We start from the raw sequence: 18,633 nt of genomic DNA, 5'->3' as shown, positions 1-18,633 counted from the left end.
GGGCGGTGCTCACCACAGCCCCTCCCTGGTCTTCTCACCCCCGCTCATCTCCAAATTCAAGGCCCTTGTCTCAGCTCAGGCCAGAGCGCCTCTCACCACTCTTCTCACTGGTCTCCCTGCTTCCCGTCCCTCTCTCGTCCAGTGCAACCTGCACACTGGGACCAGCCAGATCTAAGTTAGGGATCTAATCCTGTCACTTCCTGTGCACTGAACTACCACGAGGTTCCCCCCAGCATACAGAATAGTCTCTATCATCCGCAGTGTTGAGACTGTTCATCAGGCCCGTTTCTCTCCATATTTCCTATCAAACCACCTCAATTTGGTCATCAGGCACCCCAGCTGTGAGCATTCACCTGTATGGATGCCCAGTGTGGGCTTTAACAGATAGAGACGCCAGCATTGAGACTGAGACTGAAGGTGGGAACCTGAATAAAATATAGAAACAACGCAAGCCACCTGTAACTGCCAGAGCTGGGCCTCAAACCTGGGCACTGTGATTTCAGGGCCCAAGCTCTAAACCACTGTACTAATTCATACTGACTTATCCATACTCATATACACACCACGACAAAGGACAGATATATACAGCCAAGGCATGCAGACAGGTCTAGCCCACGGAGCTTCCAGAACCTCAAAGACTGTCCAGTAAAAATGTGTTCAATTGGGTTGTGGAAGTGGCAACTAGGAAGGTGTGTCATTGATTCAGAAAGTTTTTATTAAGCAGCAGCTCTGGGCCAATCAGTGTGTTGGAGACTAGACACCAAGATGAATTAAACATGGTCCCTGCCCTGAAGGAGCTTACAGTCTAGTAAGACAACACTAGTAACTCTAAAACAACATGATAAGTACTGTAAGAATTCTATGTAGTGCTGCGAAATCTCAAACAATGGAAACCTAGGGCAACAACAATGGCAGGAGGAATCATGTTGAAAATGTTAGCACGCAGCTGAATGCCAGAGAAGAGCGAAAAACCTAACAGCAGCATTTGGTTGGACCACACCTAACACCAGGAAACCAATGACATTTCCATTATCATGAAAAGTCAACAGCGGGAACCAGACACAAAGCAAAGTGACTGGACAGTAGGATTGAACTACAACTGACAAATACCAAATGAGAAGGCTAAGAGAATTATAAAGTCATGCAGAGCAGGTTTCCAAAGTACAACATAGGCCAGCAAAACTAGTTGTGCAGCCACTGCTCTCTCAGTGAGTCTAAATCCCTACCAGTATTTTGTAGCTAAGGTTGCAGTTTCACTTTCAGAGAATTGGCTCTGCTCCTGCTGACAAAGTGACGTCTTTAATACCACTTCTACCTTTAATTCTGTTCCTAGTGAGTAGATGAGGGCATAGAGTTGGTGATTACCAGAAATAAAAAGCCACACTGAGCTATAGCATATAGACGTGGAAAGCCAGAGCCCAGATTTGATCTTTGGACCCAGTCTAACAAGAACCTAAGTTGGCTCTACTGACATTGAGTTGAAAAAGAGTCTGAATGCCAAATTTCATTTCTTTGACTAACCCATAGGTGGTGGCAGCAGTGAACATAAGTGGGTAGTAAGGTTGAACTTGAACGGAAAGAGATGTATAAAAATATGATAGACTCCGGATGATTAGAAAGATGCAAGTAGCCGGAAGATTTATTATGAGTGCTAAAAGACCAATGAACTTTTTAGATGGTCCAATCTTTTAGATGATAAGATAGAAAGAACTCAACAGACAGATACAGAAACCAAATTGCCAATATGACATGATTCTGAGTGACATGCACTGTTATTCATATTTACTCTCAGACTGATGAACCACTGGTATTTTGGGCTGGCAGAGCAAACAAAGAACTGGGAAATATGGCTGAATATAATAATTTACCTACTTGTTTTAATCATCAGTGAGGAATCACAGAAATGAAACATACATTTGTCCTGAGAGCATCTGACTCAGGAGCTCATGATGATGGAAGGCAAACATTCATCTTGGCTATTTTACAAAATGGATTACTGTTTACAGATGAACATAGAGTATCAGCCACACTACCTTAGGGTAGTGCAGGAAAGTGGGCAGAGTCTAGTGAAACTGCTGTTTACAACAGCTATGATGTGGGGAACTTAAATTAGAAACATTGTTTTACTTTACCCCAGGAGTACAACATTCCTAGAGATTGTAATGGTAAGCAGAAGAGTGGGTGGCATGGTAAGAGACATAGGATCAAAAAGTCAGAGATCCTGAAAGGATGGAGCCCACAAAACTGTAACCTCATTAGGATGACTGTGCAGTGTGAAGCTGCTGATGTCTGATCAAAACTGAACTGTTACCAAATGCTTTTCCACATTTATCACATTTAAAGGGTTTTTCCCCTGTGTGTATTCTCTGGTGTTGAATAAGGTGAGTGCTCTGGCTAAAAGCTTTACCACATTCATTACAGTCATAGGGTTTTTCTCCAGTATGAATTCGCTGATGTTTAGTAAGGGAAGAATTTTCAGGGAAGCCCTTCCCACATGCACGGCACATATAGGGTCTTTCTCCAGTGTGAATCCTTTGATGCTGTGTAAAGGTTGAGTGGGCAGTGAAGGCTTTTCCACACTCATTACATCTGTAAGGCTTTTCCCCAGTATGAGTTCTCTGATGCTGGGTCAGGTGTGTACTTCGTCTGAATTCCTTTCCACAATCAGTACATTTATAGGGTTTCACTCCACTGTGAATTCTCTGGTGCTGTGTAAGACATGAGATGTCAGTGAAGGACTTGTCACAGTGAATACATTCATAGGGTTTCTCTCCACTGTGAATTCTTTGATGTTGAATAAAGGATGAGTAGTCACTGAAGGCCTTCCCACAGTCATTACATTTATAAGGTTTCTCCCCAGTATGAATTCTCTGATGTTGAATAAGAGACGAATTTACAGTGAATGCTTTTCCACAAACTTTACACGTATAGGGTTTTTCTCCAGTGTGAGTTCTCTGATGTTCAGTAAGAGATGAACTCTGGCTAAAAGCTTTTCCACAGTCATCACATTTATAAGGTTTCTCACCAGTATGAATTCTTTGATGACGAATAAAGTTTGAACGGTCATTGAAATTTTTTCCACATTCACTACAATTATAAGTTTTCTTTATAGAATCTCTTTGTGTTTTAATTGGAGGTAAGTTCCATCTGACACTTTTCCCACATGAATCAAATATACGTGGTTTAGCTTCTGAATAAGTAATATGCTGTGGATTAATCTTGGATCTTACATCGAAACTTCTCTCAAATACATTAAAATTATGTACATTTTCCTCTAAGGATATTTCCTCATGGGCAACTATTGCTTGCTGAAAACCAGTGGTTTGGGGAAAAGATTTTTTTGAAATTTTGCCTATAGAGTTCTCCCTTTGCTTTTCTACCTTGGCCTCATAGTCCCAGGCTTCTTCAAATAAATATCCTTGAGACACATCCCTTTTGAGACTTTCCATGATGACACTGATGGAGCTGCTCACTCAAAAGTATACTTTAATGGTCTTCTTGGTATATGCTCTTCTTCAAATCTGAAAGGAATAAAAATGTAAAAATAATTCTTTTTGTGTTGGGATAAGAGAAACTGCACTCAGGAGAAACAAAATAACCTTAATGAAATTAATGCATATTAGAATACACAGTCTCATAATATGGGAAAATAAGATTCAAGTGGAGTAGAGGTAAGTATAAGTAAAAGGGATAGGAAAGAGTCCAATAGGCAATGTCACAAAGACTCTTAAAGCTTAAAAAAATTTGTTTTAAAGATGTAACAATTTAACCTTCTCATTTTAAAAATAAACAAGTCTAGAACTGGAAAGGTTATGTGATTAACCTAAAGGTACAGAAATGATTACTGAGATAGTCAGAAACAGAACTCAGGCTTTGTGCACTATACTAGCACAGTGATCTAGACCCTAAACAGCCTAAATGAGACACTGGACAGGTACCTAGTCAAAATACAAATAGGGGATGCATAGCAATATCAGAAAATGTGCAACAAGAAGAAATGGCAGAGTGACAGCCCGTGGAGAGAAACTACTAAGGAAAGTAAAAACAGCACCAGGAAAAACAATGTAGAAAGGAGTAATCGCTGAATACATCCAATTCTGAACAGCAGAACTTAAGGCATTAAGGAGAGCTCCTTGGACAACATTTAAGAGATTCCACTCGTACTAAACATTCACCCCTAAACGGCTCATATAGATTCATCCCTCATCTGATGAGTGCCTCTAGAGACCTCAATATTTCACATGATCTTCACAACTCTTTCCTGGGCTCAGAGAAATTTTAGAAACTTAGAACCCAGCTCATGGGAAAAGAAAATATACAACAAAGTCAATACTGTCATCACTTAAATTTAATATTTTGAAAAATGTAAAGTACTAGCTCTATCAGTTTATAAAGTATATAATGAGTCCGCCAACCAACAGAAAAGAGAAGCTACAATAGCAGAGAAGACACACCAACGCTTAGAGGGAGGTGTTATTCTATCGGTTGGAAAGTTAAGTGTTAGGAACCGGAGCGAACACGCGTCAACGTCCGTGTCGAATCGCTCACTAGAGACCACAGCACTTGCAGCGCTCACACCCACGGACGTTCAGGTGCAAAGAGATGCCGAGGAAGGAGAAGTGTTCCTCTTGCCTTCTGAATAGAACGCTCTGCGATCTCCAAACGAACGGGTCACTGACAATGTGCGCGAGTCAACACTTCGCTTCCTGAATTAAACACAGATGTGCATAATCAGATCACTTTCTGCACGAGCCAAGAAAACACAATCCTGGAAAGGCGTAGATCACAGTGTGAGGATAAACGTCAGCCGTCTGCAAATCCTCCAAAGGAACAGCTGCTTCCAGTCGAAGCCGGTGTCTCCAAGCCAACATGTGAGCAGATCGCCCGTCTCGCGGTCGCAGACTGCAGGCCCTCGCGTGAACCTGGGCGCCTTGCACGAAGGCTGCGCACGCAGACGGCGCGCGAGCTCCGGCTGGGCTCGGCCTGCACTTTCAACCAGCTTTCTCGAGACTCCTTTCTCCTTATCTCGCCTCTTCCTCTGCGCAGTGGGTTCCCCGGGCCCCCGAAGCCTCTGGAGGACCCGGGGGGCCTGTCCCCGCCAGGCCCCAGCGCGGAGCGTGCGCTGCTCCCGGCCGGAGCGGAGGGAGCGCAGGCCCGGGAGCTCTGCGCCGCGTCCCCAGGCCGCACTGAACTCACGCGAAACCGGGCTCCAGTCGGCCGTCCCGGGACCGCGGCGACCGGCCCGCAGATCCCAGGCGGCTCGGTCCCAGCGTCCAGGGCTCACGACCACAAACTGCGACTCCCAGAAGCCTCTGGTCGCGCCGCTTCCGCTTCCGTTCTCAGGGACGCTTTTCACCGCAACGGAAGTCTTGGGCCCTCCCGCGGCGCCGAACGGAGGGGGCGGGGCCGGCAGCTCTCAGCCAATCAGGGCCGCACGCCGGAGTATCCATGGTAACCGCCCCGCCCTCTCACCTGCGAGCTTCCCAAACCTCTGCCGAGGCCTCCGTGCAGCCTCTGCCGGCTGCAGCGCCCCGGCCCGCGGCCTCCCCGCCCGACCACACAGACCCTAGGAAGGAAAGACAGTACGGACAACTTACAGACATCAGAGGACTCCGCGGTCCTCCTTTGGGTACTGTTTCTGGCAAGCTAATGGTAAAAACGTTTTTGAGACCATCGGGGACTGTGCAATTAGATGACCTCAGGGAATTATTGTGAATGAACGTCATACGTGGCATTTCTCAGCAGACACTTCAAAGGCCATCCAGAGGTCGGCTGCGTTCGTTTCAAATCAGCCAAGAGCTCAGGCAGCCTGGATTATGGAGCGCAGCAGACCCACGACGGACTGCAGCCCCTGGGGACAATGAAATCCCCTTCTCAGGGCCACTGCAGCAGCCGCCGTCCGGGGGACCCATCCCGCTGTTTATTTTCTCATGTCCTCTCTCCGGCCAAGCCTCAAAGAGCTTGCTAGAACTCCACTGTAACTGCAAATGTTTATTTCCTGATTACAAATGTAAAAAAAACAAAAACATGTTCACTATGGAACATTTGGAAAATGCAGAGAAGCACATATAGAAAAGCAGTCCCAGAAGGAAATACTCGAAACTGTTAACCAGTGTCTACTTTTTGGCTGCAGGGATTTAAGATGCTTTTAATTTTATCCTACATACCTTCTCATATTTTCCAAATCTTCTACCATGAATTAGATTTACAGATTTATCATAAAAAGTCTTTTAATACATATTTTGTAAGTCATAGGAAGATTCCATGGCAAGCATCACATTTACTCACATCACGTTACTTATAGGGCATGGAAGGAAGCAGATGGTACCTAGAGCTGATCACAAATATAATAACTTACGCAAAACTGGCATAAGGCACGTAAGACGAGTAAGTGTGCCGTCAAGGACACGCTGGAGAGAAACAGTGGGAACATGCAGTGCCCAGACAAGGCTGCGGCACCTCACTGACAACGCAGGGCCTGAGATGGTGCCCTGAAACTGCGCTGCTCAGTAAGTACTGTAGACTAAAAAGGGACAAAAAATAATTTCAAAATAAGTAGTTTCTTAATAATTAATGTTTAATTGTCCCTTACTATAGATAATATGGGTAAAACATTTGTCAATTTGTATGTAGCAAGTAACAGCACTGAAATATATGAAGCCCACAATGGAGGCAATACAGTGAAGACTTATCAAAAACATTAGAAGATGGGAAGTGTTACTACATCATTTAGTCCTTTTAGTCAAATAAAAAAGACAAAAAAGAATACATTGTAAGAGGTAAATAACAAAATTTCTATATGTAAGTAACAAGGTGAATCTAACACATTTTAAAGAAGCTTTTAAGAACAGTATATGTCTTAGTCCACTCAGGCTGCTATAACAGAACACCATACACAGGGACTTACAAACCACAGAAATTTATTTTTCACAGTCCTGCAGGCTGGAAGTCCAAGATCAAGGCGCTGGCAGCTTCCATGTCTGATGAGAACCCTCTTTCTTGTTAACAGATGGCTATCCTCTCACTGTAACATCACATGGTGGGAGAGGCCGGGCTCTCTCTGGGATCTCTTTTATAAAGGCACTAATCCCATTCGTGGAATACTGCCCTCATTACCTACTCACCTCCAAAGGCCCACACTGGAAATTAGGACTCAACATATGAATTATGGGGGGACACAAACATTCATTCCACAGCAGCACACAGAGAGAAAGGGGCATGTTTCATGCATATGCACCTTGGTGAATTATCTCAAAGTGAATATACCCATATTAACTAGCATCTTGATCCAACAATGAAATGTTGTCAGCACTCTGGAGACCACATCCCAATTACCACCCCAATCAAACGTAGTCACCGCTCTGACTTCTAACTCCACAGGTTCAGATTTGTCTGTTCTTGTACTTTGCAGAGAGAAATCATGTGTTCCTTTTGGTATTTGCCTTCTTTCCCTAAACACAAAAGTTAGGAGTCACCCATGTTGTTGCATGTATCAGGAGTTGGTCCTTTATGCTGCAGAGTGGCATTCTATTGTACAAATATGCCGCAGTATTTGTATGCAGTCTACATTGATGAATGTTTGGAGGATGGATTTTTGGTTGTTCCATATAGTAATGCCTTGATCATTCTTGTGTTTGCTTTCCATTGCACATATGTAAGCATTTTTGCTAAGTATGGATCTATGAGTGAAATCGTTGGGTGATAGGATATGCCTTCTCATTAACATTTGGGCTTACCAGTCTTTCCACTTGTAGTCATTACGAAAGGTACATAGTAGTATCTCATTTTGGGTTTTATTTTCATTTCCTTGATATCTAATGAGACTGAACAATGTTTCATATATTTAGAGACAATTTGAATTTTCTACTTGATTTGTACGAGCTCTTTATATATTTGGTTATTACTTGACTTGCAAATATTTTTTCCCATGCTGTGACTTGTATTTCCACTCATTTGGTGGATGAAGTTTCTCAGTTTTAATGGAATCTATCATAATTGATTAATTTGTTACTTTATGGTAGTGTTTTCTGTGCCCTATACAAGAATTTTTTTTTTTTAAAGATATTATTGGGAAAAGAGAACAGGACTTTATTGAGGAACAGTATGTACTTCCAGGATTTTTTCCAAGTCAAGTTGTTGTCCTTTCAATCATAGTTGTGGAGGGCGCAGTTCAGCTCCAGGTCCAGTTGTCATTGTTAGTTGCAAGGGACGGAGCCCACCATCCCTTGCGGGACTCGAAGAGTTGAACCAGCAACCTTGTTGTTGAGAGCCCACTGGCCCATGTGGGAATCGAACCAGGAGCCTTCGGCGTTAGGAGCATGGAGCTCTAACCGCCTGAGCCACCGGGCCGGCCCCAAGAAATCTTTTTTTAACCCAAGGTGATGAAGATTTTATCCTAGAGCATCTTGTAGAAGCTTTATTGTTTTAACTTTTACATTTATATTTTAATGCCCCTAGAAATAACTGCTTTGTGTGTGTTGTGAGGTGGGGATCAGTTTTGATTTTGGATATACAGTTTATCCAGGACCAGGTGCTGAAATATTCATCTTTCCACTACTGTACTGCATTGCCATCTTTGTCACAAAGCAGCTGACTTTAATCTGTTTCATTGGTTTATTGCAAGAGTCAGAAAACTGTTCCTATAAAGGGCCAGAGATGAGCGATTTGGGACTTTGTGGACCAGATGTTCTCTGTCACCACTATCAAACTCTGCCGCAGCATGCAAGCAGGCATGGAAAGAACATAAACAAATGGACATGGGTGTGTTTCACCAGTTAAGTCTTCGTTTATGGACACTGATGTTTGAATTCCATATAATTTTCTCATTCAATGAAATATTCTTCTTTTGATAATTTCAGCCATTTAAAGCTGTAAAAACCATTCTTTATTTGTGGGCCACACAAAAGCAGGTGGTGGACCAGACTGAGCAGGCTGCTGTTTGCAGACCCATGGTCTCTTTATCTCTCCATGAGACAGTCAGGCACTGTCTTAATCAGTGCAGTTTTACTAGAAGTCTTGATATCTGGTAATTTCTACCATTTTTGCCCCCTTTTAAGTACACCTTGGCCTTTCTTGGCCCTTTGCCTTTTCATATAAATTTTGGAATTGGTTTGCTGATTTCAATACACACACAAAAAGCCTCCTAGAATTTTAGTGAGGTAACAAGTTCTGGAAGAGGAATTTGGGGAGGAACAAGATGCTTAAAAATGTCACTGACACAAGTTTACTTTTCACTGATGTGGCCTCGGGTGTTTTCTGCTGAGTTTTGGACCATGTGAACAAAGCAGGCCCCCTCTGAAGTGTTTGGGTGGCACAGAGACCCAGGGTGGGTGTTTACAGTCTAAAGCGACACCCTTCATTAACCCTCAGCACTCGTCTGAAATACAATGTAATGGAGCTGTGGTCCGGCCCTCACGGTCACCCCACACGCGCACCCTGACCTGGGTGCCAGTCCTCTGCCCTCCTCCCCAGGCACGGCAGGCACCTCACCTGCCCAGAGTCTGCAGTCCTGGCGGTGGCAGCAGCTGCTGCGTGCGCACAGCGCCTGCGTGGGGACACTTCCTTTCAGCTCCCACTGCCTTTCATGGATGAGGCCAGAAGAGTGGACTGAGTCACCAACACAGCGGCAGCAAGCAGCTCTCTCCTCTCTCTCTCCCCCTCTCTCCTGAACTCTCCTCTCCTTCTCTGTCTCTCCATTTCTCCAGCTCTCCCTCTGTCTCTCTTTGGCTCTCTCTGTTTCTGCCTTTCTCGCTCTCTCTTTCTCCCTCCATTCTCCTCTCTGCAGACCAGCTTCCCAAACTCTTGGTTTCTGCTGCCCCCAAACTGCAGACTCCCTTTTGTGGCTGTGACAATGCAGACTATACACCAGCGGCCACATCTGGTCCTCTTGGCGGAGGGTCGTCAGCTGCCCCAACCCCGTCTGGTCATCCCTGCATGGCTGAGTCCTGACCTCCGTTTTTCTCCTTTCACCTCCAGGACTTGCGTCCGTAGTTGTAACTGTGAGATCACCTCCTAACTGACCCTCTCCTCCCACCTTGCTCCCCAATCCCACACCAACTTTGGCAAACATGAACGGCCTAAAACATGGATTCGATCTCAGCCTGGCCCTGCCTGGCCCACCTGCACCCCTTTCACCCCGTAGTCCACACACAGCCAGGTGGAGGGGCCCTCGATCCCCTCAGTACCCTGGGCACACTCCACTTGATGTAGATGCTGGGCCAGTGTGGCTCCTCACTGGCCCACAGCCTTAGACACCTTCCCACAGCAATACTTGTGAGAACAAACTGTCCCTTACCTCATGGGCTTCGATCCCAGTGAAAGACACTGACAGCAGGCAGATGGGCACACGGCCAGTCAGCACAGAAACCACAGCTTGTAGACAGAGAAGACTCAGAGGATGAGCAAACAGCAGGCGGTCTCCCGCTGAGCAGGGAGGGGCGCTCAGAGAGGAGGGGACCCTGGCAACCAAGGCAAGAACTTCCGTGTAGGGGAAGACGAAGCTGCAGGACATTTAAAAAAAGGGAATGCCATGACTCAATGTCTGTATTTATAAATGATATGGGAACAGTTGGACAACAATATGCAAAAAATGAACAAAACACAGAGAAAAATCTCATGAATTCGGGTTAAGCAAAGAGTTCCTAGACATGACTTCACAAGCACAATCCATAAAAGAAAGAAGTGACAAATTGGACTTCACCAGAATTAAAAACTTTTGTTTGGCAAAAGACAACGTTAAGAGAATGAGAACACAAGACGCAGATTAAGTGAGAATATTTTCAAATCACATATGTGACAGAGCAATCCATAATACATAAGGAACTCTCCAAATCCACCAGCAAAAACCCAAACAACCCAATCACAAATTGGGAAAGGACTTGAGCAGACGCTTCACCAGAGCAGATGTATGGATGGCAGTAAGTGTGTGACAAGACGCCCATATCATCGGGGAGATGAAATTCCAACCATGAGGAGACAGCACTGCACACTCACTAAAATGGCTTTAATTACAACACTGACACGACTGAGTGCGGACCAGAAGAGCGTGCAGCAGGGACTCTCGGTCATGACTGGGAAGAATGAAAAATGGCACAGACACCTTCATAAACAGTTTGTCACTTTCTTAAAAAGTTAGACCTGCATTTACCCCGTCACTCAGCAATCACACTCCTGGACATGTATCCAAGAGAAATGGAAGCTTACATTCACACAAAAACCTGTGCACAACACAAACAGCAACTCCATTTAGCAGTCACCCAGGCTGGCAAACAGACCAGGGGACCCCCACATGCTGGAAGAAATGGGCGTCCATACGCCAAACAGCCTGGATGGATCTCAGGAGTCCCACCTCAAGTGAAAGGAGCGCGTGTCAAAGGTGGCACGCTGCGTGATTGCATTTGCAAAAAGCAAAACTACAGGGGTGGTCACCAAGGGTTGTGTGGGGGAGGGTGTGGTTATCAAAGGGAGTTTTGGGGTGATGTAGCTGTCCCACACCCCAAATGTTGTTACATAAATCTATAAATGTGTTCAATTTATAGAACCGTACACCAAAGAACTGTGAATTTTACTGAATGTTGACATAAGAAAAATTAATTCCTAACATTAATGAGCAACTTTACCAGTAAAACCCCAACCTCGGCCCCACAGAGCCACCTGGTGGCCGCGGAGCCGTCCTGCTGCTGAGCCTCTCAGGTGAGCCCGGAAGCAGGGGCGAGGGCCCAGGACAGGTGAGACTTGAGCCCCAGAAGTCTCGACTAAAACACAGCAGCAGGTGGAAGTCACGGGGCTGTTGTCAGCTCCGGGGTGAAACCTGGGCTTTCCAACTGCAAGAGGCATTCCAGGTCCAGGAAAAGCCTCTCCCTGGGGCTGGCATGAGAAACGTGCTGGGTGGAGGGGTGACGGGAAGGAACTCACCAGGGGTCCAGGGGCAGCGAGTGTCCTGGACCCTGGAGATCTGGCCCAAACTCGTATCGTGTCTTTTCGGTGAACTGCACGTACAGCTGCTGTCTCCAGCTGGAGCTGACATTTACAGAGGATCACACCATGCTCCTAAAGGACCAAGGCCCAGGCATGTCCCCACTGCGCGGAGGTGGCGCTGTCACCTGGGTCCGGGGAGGCCTGGGGCTGAGCAGGTGGGGCTGGGGGTTCAGGCAGCGGGAACAGACCAGACCAGCTGGGTGAGGAAGCATGTGCACACTTACCAGCCGCACGGAGTTTGCAGCAGGTTCCTCACCTCATTTGTTTTCTACCCTCTGCAGCCTGCTCACGTCTCAGGGTGTCCTGCAGAGGGTCACCCTGGGACGGGGGCTCAGGCCACTCGTCCCTTCCTGGGAGTTCCTGGTGTGTCGGTGGCATGGGCTGCGCCCCGTGGGAGCCTGTGTCTCATGGCTCACATGCCCGCAGGCGCACCCTTTGCCTGACTGGAGCTTGCTTATCAAGAATCCTCAACTTCACCTGCAAGGCGAGGGGCGGGGGCGGGGGCAGGCACACGGCTCAGAGTCCAGCCTCCCCCAGAGTAAGTCTGGGAACGAGCACAGCGCGCAGTTCCCGGCGCCAACCTTTGCTTCTGCCCTTCCAGACTCCCTAGAAATTGGGGGCCGGGTGGGGCGCTGGCAGCCTGCACCCACACCCGCAGGGTCTGGGGAGACGGACGCCCAGGCCCGGCGCCCGTGCACTCCGAGGCTCCCCGCGGCCAGCAGGCGGCGCTGCAGGAACGCTCGGGCGGCAGTGGCCGGTCGTCTCCCAGGCAGCACCCCTGGTCTCCGCAGCCCGCGCGGGAGTCCTTGCTGGCGGAGCGGTGTGCGTGCAGGGAGGGCTGCGCCACCGGCGGTGTCCCCGACAGAGGCCGGAGCTCGGGGAGCCCTGCACCACTTCCCCACGTTCTCAGCCCGTGTCCCATGCTTCAGGCCTGGTGCCACTTTAGCAATCTGGTCAGCCCTTGAGGCTGGGGCGGGGTGGGGCCCCGGCACAAGGCCCCGCCCCGGAGTCGGCGTCCGGCCGCGGGACCCTGCACGGGGCTGTCCCCACCTCCTTTCCCCAGTTCTGCGGTCTCGGGTAGGCCTGGGGCCCTCGATCCCAGGCTGAGGGTGTGTGCGTGGAAGGATGCGTGCACGCTTGTGAGTACGTGTGAATACACGTGTGTGTGCTGTGGGCATGCTCTCCCTGCGTGTGAGTCCATGTGTGGTGAGTGTGTCTGGGTGCATCTCAGGGCCTGTGTGTGCTGGGTGTGCGTGTCTGTGAGTATGCGTGGGGTTCCTGGGTCTGTCTGTGCCCAGAAGCTTCATCTCCTGCTCAATCTAAGATTTCCAGACTCATCATTTAAGGAATGTGGCCACAGGTGGTTTTAAGCCAATGCCCTGCTGGTGGGGAGCACCAGCGTCTGCAGACACAGATGTCCCAGTTCATGTAACTTCTCACTCTAAGACCCTGGACGCCATCCCTGCTGACCCTGGTGGTGCCCCCGAGATGGTGACGGTTCTTGAAAGGGGATGCTCAGAAAAACTCATCACCTCCCTTTGCTCAATTCAGCAGAAGGTCCAAGTTGCTTCAGTTTGGAGGTCATGTGGCCGTACTTCCAGAGGGTGACTCAGCTCCAGAAGGCTCCGGGGTGCACCGCACCCATTCCCGGCCCACGAAGGAGGCCACATCATGCCTCTGCCAACGCTGCAGGCGTGACTGGCCCAGCACGTGGGTTCTGTTCCCTGGCTGCATCGCCCACCCTCCTGGGGACACCCCACCACTTGCCGCCCCTGCCTGGCTTCCCCCAGCACCTCACGGCTGCGGCAGCCCTGCGTCTCACAGAGGCAGGCTTTGGAGAGAGCGCACTTCACTTCCTGACCTTTTTTCCTTTTGTGCATGAGCCAGTCGGCACAGACATGGCCAGGGATTCACGGAGCCACCATGAAGGTTCTGAGCCTTTACTTGCGGGCCTTGGGGCAGCAATGCAGCTGCTCGCTCGGAGTCAGGAGCCGGGAGCCCAGGGAAGCGTGCTGCGAGGCTGGGCTTCACCATTTAAACTTTTTAAAAGAAAGCTAATATTTACCCGTGTGAAGTCCATGTCCAGACAGGGCGACGTGGACAAGCGGGGCTGGGCCTGCGTGCAGCAGTCCACGCGCTGCGTCTCAGACTTGAGAAGAGCTGAGAGTCTGTGAAGCTCAAGCACACATTTCCATTGCCAGGTCAGCAAAAGCCAGTGGCTCTTGGCTGAGACCATGCACAAGGGGCGGGGCGGCTGTGGCCCAGGGAGGGCTGACCCCAAGCAGTTTCCAGCATCTGACCAGCATGCGGGATTGGGGGACATGAAGCCCTCTGCAGCCACCACGGTGGCCGAGGGGCCCCAACACCATCCAGACGCCAGGGGGCAGGAGACTGTCCCCACACAAGGCCTGTGTCCTGCCCAGAAGCACCTCCTCACCCAGAACCTGGCCCTTGGACAAGGGAGAGGGAGCTCGCCCTGTGCCCCTGACGACGCCCTCCTGGAGCTCAGACCATTCCAGATGTTTGCATTCTGAGGCAGGGGGAGAATGAGTGCTCCAGGCTGAGAAACAAACCCCGCATCCCAGCCCTGTGGGGGAGGGTGTACCTGCACCAGGAGAGCACAAATCCAGTCCACCTGGAGGCAGGCAGAGCAGGGTCTGATTTTCTCAGGAGCAGCTGCCTTCTGAGGGGTGCACTCAGAGAGCACAGCCAGCATGGACAGTGCCTCCACACTGCACAGAGCGGGGGGGGGGGGGACCCCAGGAGCACAGGAGGGCGTGGCTGGGCTGCCATGTGCCAGAAGTCTCAAACCTCAGCTGCTCACTGGGCCCGGTAGCGTCCACTGCACAGCACTGTTGCTGCCTGGCACAGCAGGGCACCCAGGAGCCATGGACGGGCAGAGGCCTCTGAGCCCACCCCTCCAGCCCTGCTACCTGGCCCCGCTCTGTCCCCATGTCCTGCATTCACTCCCTCATCCATGTGACCAATAGCCAGTGAGTGCCTGCTGGTTCCCAGGCAAGGTGACAGGGGCTGGGGAGGCAGAAGCCATACCTGTGCATATAGGCATGCACTCGTGTGCATGTGTACACACGTGTGTGCAGACAGATGTGTGCCCACCAAGGCTGTGTGCACATGTGAGCACAGGTGCACACACATGTGCACACACACGTGGGCATCAGTGCACTTATATGTGAGGGAGTGAGCACATCTGTGTTTGTGAGGCGGGCAGGGGCTGGGCTGCTGTTTCCCCGGTTTGTGTCAGGCTGGTGAGTGAACAAGGCGGGTTCTTTGCCTCTGAGGTTTGGAACCGCCTGGTGCCTTAGGCAGCAGACCCTGAAGGTCAGGGCACAAGGTCTGCAAACTTTTAAGATACTTTGAAAGTGTCAAAACTGGGGGAAATCACTTTTATTGACTCTGAAATATGAAACAAAAACTGCTTTTGGGCTTCTGGGCTACGCTCTAGGGAGACGCCATGGGTGTCTGCTTTGGAATTTCCTGGGAAGGACATTTCCCAAACATGCCTCCTCCCCAGCCAAGGTTCCTCTGTTTCCCCCAGGACCCCGCCCAGCCAGCAGATAGAGGGAGCCCCTGACCCGGCCCAGTCCTCCACTGCCTGCCCACTGGGCTGATCCAGAATGTGGGGCGATGCCGTGCGGGGACGAACTGGGCCCCCACCCACCTGCAGGCCAAGGGCTCAGGGAGCAGCGCAGCTAAGCCCCCTGGGAGACGCCACCGGACTTCCTCGCTGTTGCTGGCCTGGTCTCTGTGACCTTTAGGGACCTTTCAGTCAACTCTGAGCTTCAGCACTCACTTCACTCACAAGGCCAGGATTTGCTGCCGGGTCTGTGGCTGACAGGCTGGTGTCGGTGGCCCTCACATCCTGTCACTAAGGGTCCTCGGGCTCATGCTATGAAAACTCTCGCCAGACAACAGCCCCAGTGACTTGAGGTCACTGTAACGGGCACCAGGCAGCCACAGCTTGGTCTGTGAGGACTGCATGGTAACTAAGGGCCTCAGCCCCGGTCACCAGGCTGTGGGGCCGCAGTGGCCCAGCGCCTACTGCCCTGATGGCAGAACTGTCACTACAGCCGGGTCTCTGAGGATGTGTCACCATCAGCACATGCCTGGGTCTCCGGGGACTGGACAGGATGTGTGTGAAATGGCTGTCTGGTCCTTGTGTGATCCATGGGTCTTGCTCCTCACAAGCAAACCAGAGGCCCAGTCGTGCCCTGGCTCTGGGGCAGTGCCCACCACTTCTTCACCAGGGTGAAGGCAGGGGTGGACACGGGCTCCATGCAGCCGCTAGTGGCCCACTGGGCTGATCAGGGCTGTGCAGGCTGAACACCCCCCCGCCGTGCTCTGTGCCCCTGGACCGTGTGGACCAGTGACGTGCTTGCCCAAGCAATTCGGGCCAGCTTCTGTGGTCAGTAGGATGGCTGAACCAGGAAAGAAACACCAGCAGTCAGCAACGTGGCAGAGGCAGCAGGCACGGCCTCCACTGTCCTCCGCCTGGGCTGGTGCGAGGTGACGTCCCAGGGACCTGCTGACCTGGGCCCCCGAGGCAGCCCGAGGATGGTGGACTCCACTGCACTTTCCTGTCAGTGGGATGAGTCTGGTTCATGTGTTTCCTGTGACAGCGACGCGTCATCGCATCCGCTCAGGACTATTTTTAACTGATTTATGTATTTCTTACATGAGGAAGACATCAACTTCTGTTTTACAGAAAAGTGTTGCAACCGTGCTCAGCTCAGCAACAGTAATGGACAGGGCAGGGGGCCGTCTCAGCCCCAAAGTCCTGCAACACTTGCAACATGGGGCAGGCTCACTGCCACTAGCGTCGCAAAGGACACTCAACATCCATGTCCCTGTCGCATCCCACCAGCCATTCTGAGGAAGAGCACTGTTTCTTTGCATCTCTGCAGCAGGTCCCTAGGATCTGGGCTGCGGCCGCTGACCCCCGGCACCAACCACGTCAGGTGGTCCCTGCACTTCAGACACTTGTCAGGGAGCCCGTCCCTCCACCATGGGGACGCACAGGGCTGCCAGCCCACCGAGGGCAGTGCTCATCCTGAAGGGGAGGGTCTCTCGAGGACTCAGGGCCAGTATATCCCCTCCTGCCCGGGGAGGGGGTCCCACCACGGCCAGCGTGGCAGTTTGGGCCCATGGCTCCTGCCTCCTGACCGAGCTCTATCCCTCAGCAGCTCCAGACAACCTGGGGGTGCTCTGGGCAGCAGGGGCCCCAGAGGGTCCCGACTGAGTCCCCACAATTCACACATCCTCAGCTTCCACTCTCCACCGGGCCCCTCTTCTCTCATTTTTCTTGACCAAAATTAACAACTGGGTTCTCCCGACAGGCATCCACCAGCAAGCACCAGGCTGCTGAGCAGCTCCCAGCTGTTGAATGTGGAAGCAGCCTGCAGAGAGTCCGTGGACCCAGGGGCTTTCTGCAGGGTCAGGGTTACGGTCAGTGTTTTGGGGAGACAGCCCTGAGGCAGCCCCGATAGACCTAGGTGAGGGGTGGGGCAGAAGGAAGGGGTGCATAGCCAGGGGTCAGGCCAGGCCAGACTATAAGGGGGTATCTTCAGGAGGGCGTTCCCTCGGAGCCAGACCACAAGGTGGGGGTCGTCCACAGTGTGCCTGCAGCCCCCAGAGCTCGGTCCCCAGGGGCCCTTAGCTGGCCACGCCAGTCTACGGGGAAGTACCCACTTTTGGGAACCACCTGCCCGCAGAGCAGGGAAGGTTGGGGCTACTGTCCATCTCTCACAGGTGAGAAGGGCTCCCAAGTGGCCCACCTCTGCCCCCAGCTCCGTGCTCTCGGCTTGGCAGAAGTACAGCCTTACATCCATTCCCAACTTGGGGGCCTCCCCGGGTTGTCTGGTCCAGTTGGGCATGACCACTGGTGACTTTTATCCCCAGAAGCCCAGAAGCCTCGCGGGGTCATCTGTGTCCTGAGGGCCCCAGGTGAGTGGGCACCCTGCCAAGCACAGATATTGCTCTCACTCCAGCCAAGTCACCTGGAGGCTGCTCCCAGCCCCACCCCCACACTCTCTTCTAGAAGAAAGCAGGAAGAGGCGGTAATTGCTTGGAGGCTGAGAGACCCCCCAGGGCCTGACTTAGCCTCCATCAGAAGGCCTGGCTCATTCCTGAGTCCTCCATGCAAAGGCGCTCATTTAACCCCAGCAAGAGAAGGGGAAACTGTGGCTTGGGTGGGCTCAGCAACAGCCAGCACCCCAGCCGTGAGGCCAGGGTGTGGGTCCAGTCCTGGAACCCTGCAGCCCATGCTCCTCTCAGCCCGTGCTCCCCGCAGCCCGTGCTCCCCGCAATGTGTGCTCCCCACAACGTGTGCTCCCCGCAACCCATGCTCCCCGCAACCCGTGCTCCCCACAGTCCATGCTCCCCACAGCCGGTGCTCCCCACAACCCATGCTCCCCGCAACCCGTGCTCCCCGCAGCCCGTACTCCCCAAAATGTGTGCTCCCCGCAACCCGTGCTCCCCGCAGCCCGTGCTCCTCTCAGCCCGTGCTCCCCGCAGCCCGTGCTCCCCTCAACCGTGCTCCCCTCAGCCCGTGCTCCTCTCAGCCCGTGCTCCTCTCAGTCCGTGCTCCCCGCAATGTGTGCTCCCCACAACCCATGCTCCCCGCGGCCCGTGCTCCCCGCA

The 18,633-nt window shown here is 51.2% G+C and overlaps 1 protein-coding gene across 3 annotated transcripts; it reads right to left on the bottom strand.

The window, feature by feature from the left end:
* Nucleotides 1-697: 697 nt before the first annotated feature.
* On the bottom strand, nucleotides 698-18,320 carry LOC109449456 (uncharacterized). 3 transcript variants are annotated; one of them, XM_088788928.1, is made up of 3 exons: nucleotides 11,914-18,307; nucleotides 10,295-10,499; nucleotides 698-3,521 (listed from the first exon to the last, which is right to left on the bottom strand). In XM_088788928.1, the coding sequence occupies exon 3, from the start codon at nucleotides 3,447-3,449 to the stop codon at nucleotides 2,256-2,258; it is 1,194 nt and encodes a 397-aa protein (XP_088645054.1). In that variant the 5' UTR covers nucleotides 3,450-3,521; nucleotides 10,295-10,499; nucleotides 11,914-18,307; the 3' UTR covers nucleotides 698-2,255. The 3 variants fall into 3 exon arrangements, 2 of the variants coding, with proteins under 2 accessions (XP_088645054.1, XP_019591287.1); XR_016018056.1 differs by lacking the exon at nucleotides 698-3,521 and adding an exon at nucleotides 4,331-9,578 and having other exon boundaries at nucleotides 11,914-18,320; XM_019735728.3 differs by lacking the exons at nucleotides 10,295-10,499; nucleotides 11,914-18,307 and adding an exon at nucleotides 4,455-5,419.
* Between the last annotated feature and the right edge of the window lie 313 nt (nucleotides 18,321-18,633).

Source organism: Rhinolophus sinicus, chromosome 12 (genome assembly GCF_057876585.1).
Source record: "Rhinolophus sinicus isolate RSI-liver-muscle chromosome 12, RSI-T2T, whole genome shotgun sequence".
Taxonomy (NCBI): domain Eukaryota; kingdom Metazoa; phylum Chordata; class Mammalia; order Chiroptera; family Rhinolophidae; genus Rhinolophus; species Rhinolophus sinicus.
Note: the sequence above shows the minus strand (reverse complement) of the source record. Positions and strands in the feature narration are given on the sequence as shown.